Below are 11,853 nucleotides of genomic sequence, written 5' to 3'. Positions count from 1 at the left end.
TGCAGGTTGCCCATGGCCTTGACGATGGCCATGATGGACTGGATGGTGTTACTGTAGACAACTGCCCAATACTGCTGGCATTCCTCCTCTGAGTAGCCATCCTCGTGGATGATCTTCATCTGCTCGACGATGGTACTCTTTCCTGACTCCCCAGCACCCAACAGCTCCATTAGTTTTTATTACTGTCTTTCCACAAAAATTTGAACAAATTTGAAATAATGATAATTGTTTCCTGACAAAAAGAAGATCAGATGATTGGCATTTTAAAAAGTACAAAGGAATAAGAAAGAAAGACTACTTAGGGGAAATGAGATGAATCATGATTAGAAAGAAGGCCAGGTGCATGAGAGCTGCAGACACAATTGGTTAATAAAAATGGAGTTAGATTTAGAGACATATAATATTAATCTCAAAGTTCTGGCTTTAATCTGGAGGAAGCAAAGAAACACTGGACACGTTCAAGAAAACGAGTAATACTTATGTAAAAATCCAAATGAAACAATAGAAAATAAAATCCAGTAATGTATTAAATGGCGCATAGTGATCAAAAAAGCATATCTTAATAATATAAGCTTCTACTAAGGCAAAGATATTTTCTTCAAGTTTTTAAGTATCATGATATAGCTCTCTCTAACGTCCCCTCTTTTTCATCTATATCCACATCCTTATCCACATCTATATATCTTTGATAAATTAGAAACAAATTTCTTCAGCCTTGTAAAAGACATCTATCTAATCATTTGTGATTATATTTAGTAGGAAGCAGTAGTGGTGGTGGTTGTGTGCCATCAATTCAGTTCTGACTCATAACAGCCATGGATAGGCTGCAAAGTTTTATGAGAGCAGAACGACCCTTCTCTATCCCAAGGAGGAACCAGTAGATTTGAACTGCTGACCTTCCAGTTACCAGCCCAGTTTGTAATCTAATATGCTACCAGGGCTCCTTAATAGGAAGTACTAGCATCCATTTCAGAGTCCTGGTGTGGCACTGTAGGATAAGCACTGGACAGAAAGGCTGGTTGAACTGCAAGGTCGGTGGTTCAAATTCACCAACTGCTCCTTGAAAACCCTACATAGGGTTGCTATGCATTGGAGCTGACTCAATGGCACTTAACAACAACAACAACAACAACAACAACACATCCATTTCATTAAAGTTAGAAACAGGATGGAAAAGGCCACAGCAATGTTGAATGACATCCATGTAGTGACTCTGATATCGTAGTGGTTAAGAATTGGGCTGCGAACTGCAAGGTCAGCAGTTCGAAACTACTAACCGTTCCACAGGAGAATAATGAGTCTTTCTGCTCCTGTAAACATTTACAGCCTCTGAAACCTTACATAGAGTTTCTATGAGTTGGAAGTGAATCCATGGCACCACGCCACCACCATTTTATATATACACACACACACATATATATTTGAGGAGCTCTTGTAGCGTAGTGGTTAAGAATCTGGCTGCAAACCTCAAGGTCAGCAGTTTGAAACTACCAGCTGTTCCATAGGAGAAAGATGAGACTTTCTGCTCCCAGGCTTTTATTGGGTGGTGAGGGGAGGAGAGGAGAACTATGTAATAAATTGCTATATTATATTTAATTTTATTGAGTGAGCTATGAACATTTTTACTACCAGAAATGATCACATATTATATTTGTGATGTATAAAATCATGTTGCTGTTGTTAAGTGCTGTCGTGTCTGTTTCAACTCACAGCGACCCTATATAAGGTTTCTTAGGCTTTAAATCTTTGCAGGAGTAGAAAGTCTCATCTTTGGAGCCACTGACAGGCTCAAACCACAGAATTTGTGGTTTACAGTCCAGTGCTTATCCTATAGAGTCACTGTGCTCCCATATAAAATCACAGTGAAGCTTAAAATTAATTGAATAAACTGACTAAGAGGAACTTCGAAAGGTTTTCTGTTGCTATCTACCTTCAGAAGATTAGAGTACAAGGGTATTTTGTCAGACTTACTTGGGAAATTTTTGAAGGAATATATTTTATAATATTGGAAGAAAGAGAAGTAAAAGTAACATTAAATATGGCTACCAAAACCAAACCCACTGCCATCAGTAAATTTCAAATCATAGTGACACTATACAGGATGCATATACAGGGTTTCAGAGGCTGGGAATCTTTACAGGAACAGAAAGCCTCGTCTTTCTCCTAAAGAACCATTAGTGGATTTGAACTGCCTACCTTGTGGTGAGCAGTCCAGTCATTATCCTATTGTTGTTGTTAGGTGCCATCAAGTCAGTACTAACTCACAGTGACCCTATGCGCAACACAACGATACAATGCCCAGTCCTGGGCCAACCTCACAATTGTTGCCATGCTTGAGCCCATTGATGCTGCCACTTTGCCAGTTCATCTTGCTAGGGGTCTTTCTCTTTTTTTCCGACTCTCCACCTTGCCAAACATGATATCCTTCTCTAGTGACTGGTCCCTCTTGACAAAATGTCTGAAGTATAAGAGATTATGTCTGGCCATCCTGGTCTCCAAGGAGCACTCTGGCTGTACTTCTTCCAACACAGATCTGTTTGTTCTTTTGGCAGCCCAGTGCACTTTAAATATTCTCCTTCAACACCGTAACTCAAAAGCATCAATTCTTCTATAGTCTTCCTTATTCACCGTCCAGCTTTCGCATGCATATGATGTTATTGAAAATACCATAGCTTGGTCAGGCGCACCTTAGTCCTCAAGCTGACATCTTTGCTCTTCAACACTTTAAAAAGGTCCTGTGCAGCAGATTTGCCTAATGCAACACGTCGTTTGATTTCTTGACTGCTGCTTCCGCGAGTGTTGATAGTTGATCCAAGAAGAATGAAGTCCTTGACAACTTCAATCTTTTCTCCCATTGATAAGAATGTTGTTTATTGGTCCAGTGGTGAGGATTTTTGTTTTCTTGACATTGAGATGTAATCCATACTGAAGGCTGTGCTCTTTGATCTTCATTAGTAAGTATTTTTAAGCCCTCTTCACTCTCAGCAAGCAAGGTTGTATCACCTACATATAACAGGTTGTTAATGAGTTTTCCTCCAATCCTGATGCCATGTTTTTCTTCATAGAACCCAGCTTCTTGGATCATTTGCGCTGCATACCGGTTGATTATCCTGCAGCACCACCTAATTTGTACTGATTAGTGGGACTGAAGATTATTTTTTATTCTTAAATATTAATTCCTTTGTCTTCTTTGGGTAAGATAAATCAGGTGTGTCTATAATAACTAAGCCCTTACTTATAAGATGAGTTACAAATAATGACATTTGGTCAATGATAGATAAAGCTTCACATCTTCTACCAGGGGACTTCAAATTGAATAAAAGATACTGGATTTTTCCCATAGATTTTTTGAAGCCTCCTCATAAATAGCTCTGGCAGGGATAGCCCTGTTGGGAGGTGGCCTGGTTCTGACACATAGAAACAGAGAAAGAGAGAATTAACAGAGGACTGAGCACAGGTCAAGTGGTCAAAACACGAAGCTGTACATCCTGCTTACTCTCAAATGAAAATTTGAATGTTAATTCAACAACTTCCAACTTCTTCTTGGAAAAAGCACTAAAAATAGGGATCTAAAAAAGTAAAGTCATCATTTAAATCATTAAAGTTTTACGCCCAGGGACAAGAAGTTGGAGAATGGATCATACACAATGGTACAAGGACTCCTTTGTCCACGTTAAGTAGGTTTCTTATCTGTAAGAGGAGTCCCCGAGGCACTATAGAAAAGCAATGGAATACAAACAAGTTCAGCAGTTCAAGGCCACCAGCCATTCTATGGGAGAAAGATGAGGCTTTCTGCTCATGTAAAGATTTGCAGCCTTGGAAAACCTATACAGGGGTCACTATGAGTCAGACTCGACTCTACTGCAGTGGGTTGTGGGGTTTGGTTTATCCTTTAGAGTCCTATGTTAAAGCATTCTTGATATCATCAAATCATGTAGCTATGCTAGGCATATTCAACAAATATATATTAATATAAACACCATCAAAGGCTAAACTAGCTAAATAAACAGGATAAGAGAAACAGCTGGTTTTATCATCGCTAGCCAATTTGATCGCAAAACTCCTAACCCCATCACTTTTTGATTAAGATAAAGTGTAAAATTCCTATTCCTTAACTTTTTCCTGCAAATAAGAAAAAGCAATTTTGATATTAGCAGAAAAACCTATTCTAGCTCTTAAAACACAACCATGACCAGCAATTAAAGGATTACAAATCTAATCTAAACTCTTTAATTGACAGACAACCCAGCTGTGAACCTGAGAGATGAAGTGATTTTCCAACATCATCTACTACTAAATAGTAGTAGATTGGAGACATGTTGTAGACTCTCCTTATGCCTACTCCACTACTGAATTCCCACTTTTACATACTTGTGAGCAAAATGGATCAAGATTGAGTATAAATAATTGGCAAATTTATGTTATTGAACTGTCTTTAGCCTAAGGTTATTTTATCCGTTTAAACATTTGTCATTTTCAAAATGACGAATGTCGTTTATGTATTTCTGATTCATAAATGCCAATACAACAAAGTATTTGAACATGGCTTCTACTTTGAAATGCTAGAGGTTTAAACAAACAAACAAAAAAATGCAATGAAATTCCTAAACATCTTCATTCCATATCACTCAAGAACATAAATTATTTGAACCAATCCTAATAATCAGCTATCAAAACTAGAGAAAAATAAAATTTACATTTGATTTAATTCCTAACATTCTTAGGTAATGCATAAACTTAAGTTCTTGTAAATCAAAAGACAAAGGAAAATAAAACATGACAAATGATTTTACACATAAATGAAATAGACAAGAATAGACATATACTAAATCAATAATGTTCAAATGAATCATATGCAAAAAAAACCCTGTATCACTAAGGTGACTCTGTAAAAGCTTTAGATAAGAGAATATTCTGGGGTAGGGGAAAAGTGTCAGTTTAAAAATATTACCATTACTTACTTGATTTCAGAAATTTGCTTAAAAACAAAACAAAACCCCAAACTTATTTTCATGTGTTTTAAATTAAGGGACTATTTCATTCACTCTATACTAATTAGCATAATCGATGAACTTCTATCTGCTTGCCTGTAAGAATGCATCCTTCCGATTTAGTGGAACGCTCATGAAAAGTGCCACAAAACTTTCCGAAATCCTATCAAACAAGGAATCTTGATTTTCTCTGTCAGGCTTAAAAAATAAAACATGCATGAAATGAAGATTCATTAATATCACAATTTAAAATTAGATTTGCACACCGTCAGTCATTTAATCTGTGCTTTAAAAGGAGGCTGATTGGCAAGGCAGAACGCACAGGGGCGTCAGCATCATGCACACCAGAATTTGAACGCTAGAGCAGCTGTTCACAAGCGGCAGTACTCTGAACAAGTTAATGAAATCCTGTTTCCTCATCTGTCAAAACGCACATTTCATCTGTATTTGTATTTAGATATGTCTTTAAGGGAGTGTAGGAGAATGAAATAAACAAGGAAACACAAACACATAACAGCTATGCTAGGCATATTCAACAAATATGCCAGTATTCAGTATTCAGGTAAAATCCTAATCTAGCACTCTGAAAGTGTTTAAATGCATTTATGTTTTAGTGTGGGAACAAGCTGGTAGCAAACATCAAAAATGATAAAATGTAGTAGCTGTTTTCCACGAAACTAGCAAACCAAATGAGGATGGATATGTAAATAAATATATGAAAACTTACACTCCAAATTATTTTTTATAAACACATATTTGTTGTTCTGTGCCGTGGAGTCTGTTCCCACTCATAGCGACCCTGTACGGGTTTCCGAGGCTGTAAATCTTTACGGGAGCAGAAAGCCTCATCTTTCTTCCTTGGAACTGCTGGTAGTTTCGAACTGCTGACCTTGCAGTTCGCAGCTAGATTTGTAACCACTACGCTACCACAGCTCCTTACTAACTCAGTGGTGTATATAAAATCAGTAACATCCATTCATTTTTGCTATTAAATTTCTATGAGAATCTAGCAGTTTATTTAATGGGTAATTTCGGAAGGGGTGAGGTGGGGAGCTGAGTTCACTATTGTTGTTGTTAAGTGCCGTCGAGTCGGTTCCGACCCATAGCGACCCTGTACAGGGTTTCCGAGGGTGTAAATCTTTACGGGAGTAGAAACCCTCATCTTTCTCCCGCGGAGCGGCTGGTAGTTTCAAACCGCTGGCGTTAAGGTTCGCAGCCCAATTCGTAACCACTATGCTGTTGGGCTTCCTAAAATGTCATAGCATTTATATGATCTCTTGAGTTGCTGTATTTTCCATAGTTCAGGATCCATTTTTTTCTAGGTGCATGTATTATGAAACTTAACACTCACATGCTAATTATTTCCTTTTACTTACCATTACCACTTTTTTCTTTGCTTACTAGTATTGTTTCCCACCTATTTTTCATCATAATCACATTTCTCCTTTACCTGAATCAAGTGAAGATTTCTCCACCCAATCTCTACATACTTTTCCAAATGGAACCTTCTTCAATGCTACTGATTGTATATAGTTGCAATATTGAACAAAATTACAACTTCATTCTTCACTACAGTGTGTAATTCACTGATTAATTTGTAGTTGGCAATTGAGACCTGGTGTGGTACTGTATGTAGGGTAAGCACTGGATTGGTAACTACAAGTCAGCTTTTCAAACCCACCAGTTGTTCTTGGAAACACTACACAGATTCACTATGAGTTGGAACTGGCTCAAAGACACAATACACACACACATACATATGCACACAGCACATGGAAATTTCAATGTTTGTTAGTTGATTTCATTAATCTTTTTCTTATTATCAAAAGATCCAGGATCATTTAATTCCATATTAAAGTTTTAACTGCTCTTGGAGAACTCCAGACTTCAAGCAGGATTCCTAACATTTGTAGAATACTCAAAGGATTCACAATTTTTTTTGTAACACTGTTACCTCTGTTTAAAGCAAATTAGCTTTAAAGAAAAAAAGTTAAAAAAAATCATCATACCTTAAATTTATAGAGAAACCACCACCAAAAGGAATCATGCAAAAGAGCAATAGAAGCTTCTGAGAGAAAGTGAGTCCTCCAGATGTTGAAAATTTTGTCCTATGGGGGAAAAATGGTTAGAAAAGTACAGATTTTTAGTATAAATGAACTGCATGATTGCTTAAAGTTTTAGCCTTATGTATGTTAAGTATCACCAAAAACGTTTTTTTTTTTTTTTTCAAAGACAATTCTAAATTCTTCAAAATGTATTTATAGTGAGTCAAAGCAACCAAAAATGTCAAAACGAGCAGGCCACAATATCCTAAGCCATAGAGCAGGAACAGAAAGGAAAAAAAACACCTGCTTTAGTCAAATGCTAAACCAATGCGCACTAGCCACAGAACACAGTCTAAAACAGTCTTTGTTCTGCTGGCAATTGCTGTGCTAGACATCACCACTCTTTCCTGCCACATTTAATGTCTCCTCACCCCAATTAGATCTTGGAGTCCTGGTGTGGCACTATAGGATAAGCACTGAACTGCTAACCACAAGGTTTGTGGTTCAAACCTACCAGCCACTCCTCAGAAACCCTAGATGGGGTCACCAGGAGTTGGAACTGACTCAACGGCACTTAACACAAAAAACAATTATATCTTGCTGAATACCTCATCTGTCATTACTTTAAAGAAAGGTCTGATTCATTACATCATATTGTCAAAGTTGTCATACCATAAAAATAAAAAGTGTTTACATACATCAAAGTTATGGGCTTTTAAAATATAAAGATAAATTTGTTCTGCATCCAAATGTCTAGGTAGTTGGGTAAGTTCACTTGCTTTGAATCCTGAGAAGTCGCAGCCCTATAAAGAAGGAAATATTATAAAACACTCTTGTTAGTATAAAAATCTCATGTGACTATCCACCCACTCACTCACTGCCATTGAGTTGATTCCTACTCATATTTAATGATAATTTCTTAAGGTAAATCATTGATTTATTTCTTTTTAGAAAATTTAATGCAAAACATTTATTCCCACCTAAGAAAAATCTTTTACAATTTCTGTTTCTCTGAAATTAAGATATTTGGCATATTCATAAGGAAAATCCAAAATCAAAGCAAATTCTTATCCGAGAACTAAATTTGATCTATACTCAAATGATCAAAAAGTTTAACTAATCCATAAAGAAATGGTCTTGGAAGAAAGAGAATGTTTCTAACGATCTTAGCTGGAGGAAGAGGAAAAGGTGTCTTCAGTAGCGGGTTGAAAGGGGTGTTCATTTAACAACAGACCCTAACATTGTGGGACAGCTGGCTAAACAGATGATTGTGTATAATCTAGCAACAAAGCAAACTTCATAAAACGGTGTGAAAGTTCACAAGGTGATGGAGGCTGAAGTCCTGGACATTTCCAGAGAAACCTACATGGCCATTTTGATGAATTGCTCCCGCAATGGCCCTGTTTTCTGGTGGGCAGTCCCCAAGGGGGCATTGACATTACAGAGGTGGCAGCTTCTTCTCCAGAACTCATTTTTAAGGAGAAAATTGACATTTTTGAAGGGATGAAGGAAAGCCAAGTTCAGCAGATGGCAGAAAATCTAGGCTTCCTGGGGCCTTTGAAAAATCAGGCTGTAGATCAGATTAAGAAGCTGTATAATCTCTCCTGAAAATTGACGCTACTCAGGTGGAAGTGAATCCTGTTGGTGAAACTCGAGAAGGACAAGTTGTCTGTTTTGATGCCAAGATAAACTTTGACGACAACTCAGAATTCCGACAAAAGGACATATTTGCTATGGATGACAAATCAGAGAGTGAACCCATTGAAAGTGAAGCTTCTAGATATGATCTAAAATACATAGGACTGGATGGGAACATCCCTTGCTTTGTGAATAATGCTGGGCTGGTCATGGCTACCTGTGACATCATTTCCCTGAGTGGTGGGAAGCCAGCCAACTTCTTGGATCTTGGTGGCGGAATAAAGGAAGCCCAAGTATATCAAGCATTTAAATTGCTCACAGATGACCCGAAGCCTCTCAGCTGCTAAGCAGAAGACTGTTCCTAACTCTTTCTCCTCTGAAATCTGTATGCATGGCTATATCTGAATCTGTGTTACTACAAACATCCTTTTAACCCACCATAATTATTCTGATCTACAATCTGAAATATGGAGAAAATTAAATACCTCTATATTCTTCTTCGTCTCCATATCATCTGAAAGCTGAAAAACATTTAAAACAAAATTTTCAAATCTGAAAAAAGTTTTGTATTTTACATATGTGTTCAGGTAATTAACATAGTAATATTAGTATCCTACTAAAGCCTGGTGTCCTGCTGTGGGTTAATGTGCCAGACTACAAAGCCATTTGAACTGCAAGGTCGGTGGTTCTGTTGAGTCTCAATTTACCCAGATGACCACTCAAGACTCTCAGGATCATCAAGGTAGCCTTTATAAGCTGGCCAGTGACTACAGCCTTTCTAAAAGCAGGAAAAACTGCAGCCCTGATCCAGTTTTTCAGAGTATTTATACTTAGGCAGTCTGACATGATCTTGTACAAACTAAGGGTTGATGTATGCATTAGCTGAGGGTGGGGGCTAGGAGTACATCAGCTGGGACAGTTACTTTGTAAGATTAACTTTGGCCGCCTGTTCTCAATGTTAGCCTTGGCCGCTGGCTGCAGCATCCTGTGAGTCAGGCGGGCCCATTCAGATGTGAGGAATTTGCATAAGCAGTGTTACAAAAGCCAAGTTTAGCTAGAGTTAAGGGGAGAAGGGGGTTTATGCATCCCAGGAGTTGTTGATGCTAAAAATTTTCCACTTCAGTCTGATCCTTTCTTAAAAATTAGTTAATATAGGGCTTTACAGTTCAAGCTCACGAGCTGCTCCTCGGAAACCCTATACAGGGTCGCTATGGCTCGGGACCGACTCAACGGCACTTCACAACACAACAACTAAAGCCTAAATGGAGTCCTAGTATAGCACTGTAGGATAAACACTAGTCTCCTAGCCACAAGGTTGGCAGTTCAAGCCCAGCAGCCACTCCTCAGAAATCCTAAACAAGGTCACGATGAGTCAGAACTAACTCAATGGTTAATAACAACAAGGTCTAAATGCTGTTAGTTGCTGGTGATACAAAGATAGTCATTAATCAAAAGGGGGAGCCATATATCTACACCAACAAAACACCAAGAGAAGAGGGCCATCACAGAAATATAAAGCTAAAGACGAAGCTTTCTGCTCCCATAAAGATTTACAGCCTAGAAAACCCTGTACAGGGTCTCGATGAGTTGGAACCAACCCCACAGCACATAACAACAACAACATAGTAGTTTGGGTTCTCTAAAATAGGCTCAGAGGTAGAGTTTAGTGTTCAGAATGTTTATTAATGTTGACCTTGGGATCAATATTTGTGAAACACAAGAGGAGAGGCAAGATTGGGCAGTTCGATAACTCAACTCTGACACGGGCTTAGTAGCCTCAGCTGACCCCCAAGAGGAGCTCTGGAACGGAAATGATCTGTCAGAAATGTCCTGCATGGGCTGAGATGCTGTTGTTGTTAAATGTTGTTGAGTCAGTTCTAGCTCATAGTGACCTTGTATAGGGTTTCCGAGGTATGGCTGCTGGGTTTGAACTTCTATTTCGGTAAGTCATTGGCTATACATAGAATGGTTTCTGGAAGAGCATGCTCTTGGGAAAGGAAACTGTCTACAGTGGAGGCAACCTATGAAGAGGCTGAGAGATGGCTGCCCCTTCCCTACACTGCTCTTAACAGCTAGGGCCACAACTTCTACCTAAAAGGGGGGTCCGGGTGCCATATCTACATGCTCATTGTGCTGCTTTACACATAAAGTACGTAACCTTGTGTATATGCATATATTAGTTGTTGACTAACTACACACGTTGGTGGAGTTTTACTGTGGTGCTCTAGGATAAACACGAGACTGTTAATTGCAAGATCAGCGGCTCAAACTACTAGTCACTCCTTGGAGACTCTATACAGGGTTGTTCTGAGTTGGAACTGATGCAATGGCACTTAACAACAACAGACATATTGATAATATATGTGCTGTTATCATTTCCCACATATACTCATCTCCCTGAGAAATGAAATTTATGGCACGTTTTACACACACACACACACACACACTATAGAAGAAAAAAAAATTTCATTCGTTCTTTTTTTTTCTTTCTTTCTACATTTTATTATTTCAAACCAGGTGAACAGTTCCATAAAACATGTGAAAAAAGCAAGGAAGTGTTCAATGCTGAAGGACTCAGGCCTGGGGAGATGGCACGAGGGGCCTGGCTCCTCAGCAGGCAGCAGTGGTTCCTAGGTGAGCGCTAAGGAGCTACATTTAGGGTAATGGAGCCAGGGCCCAGGGCCACTGGGTGGAGCCCCAGTGATGTTGGCAATTGTCTGGAACAGCCCTTGAAACCCTATTCTGTGGAGGGCAGGGCAACAGTGCTATTCCCATAAGGGGAAAGCCAGCGGAGGAGTGGGTGTAAACACACAGACACACTCAAGGCACGGAATCACTGGAGGGCATGGGAGTGGGTAAGCGCTGGTCAAGACCTGACAGTTTTATATAGTTTTTCTCTAAAAAGTTTTCTACTTTTTTTTCCCTTTTCCTTTTTTTTTTTTTTTTAAAGCTTCGAGAAGGAGAAGGAGGACTGTGGTCTCCAGGAATGGTGGTATCTCACGATTTTTGTGCTTTTTCCTTTGGGGCCTCCAAGCAGTGGGGTTAGAGTAGGAGGACTGCAGTGGGGAAGGTAGGAGGCTCCCTGTAAACATTTGGACTTGAGCTGGGTTGGGGGCTGGTATTAGGTGAAGCCAGGAGTCCCAGGTTGGAGAAGTAGGTCTCTCCAACCACAGGCCTTA

At 39.0% G+C, this 11,853-nt stretch overlaps 1 protein-coding gene and 1 pseudogene across 1 annotated transcript in view; one reads left to right on the top strand and one right to left on the bottom strand.

The window, feature by feature from the left end:
• Positions 1-11,853, bottom strand: part of FAM227B (family with sequence similarity 227, member B) — a 237,284-nt gene that overhangs the window by 209,037 nt on the left and 16,394 nt on the right. Inside the window, exons 4-7 of the mRNA XM_006831867.1 lie at positions 9,160-9,195; positions 7,735-7,839; positions 7,001-7,099; positions 5,088-5,189 (exon numbers count right to left, since the gene is read on the bottom strand). Coding sequence (XP_006831930.1) covers positions 5,088-5,189; positions 7,001-7,099; positions 7,735-7,839; positions 9,160-9,195 — 342 coding nt within the window. The remainder of the gene's footprint in view (positions 1-5,087; positions 5,190-7,000; positions 7,100-7,734; positions 7,840-9,159; positions 9,196-11,853) is intronic.
• Positions 8,188-9,021, top strand: LOC102824130 (annotated as a pseudogene).

The sequence above is a fragment of the Chrysochloris asiatica genome, unplaced genomic scaffold, assembly GCF_000296735.1.
Source record: "Chrysochloris asiatica unplaced genomic scaffold, ChrAsi1.0 scaffold00004, whole genome shotgun sequence".
NCBI lineage: Eukaryota > Metazoa > Chordata > Mammalia > Afrosoricida > Chrysochloridae > Chrysochloris > Chrysochloris asiatica.
Note: the sequence above shows the minus strand (reverse complement) of the source record. Positions and strands in the feature narration are given on the sequence as shown.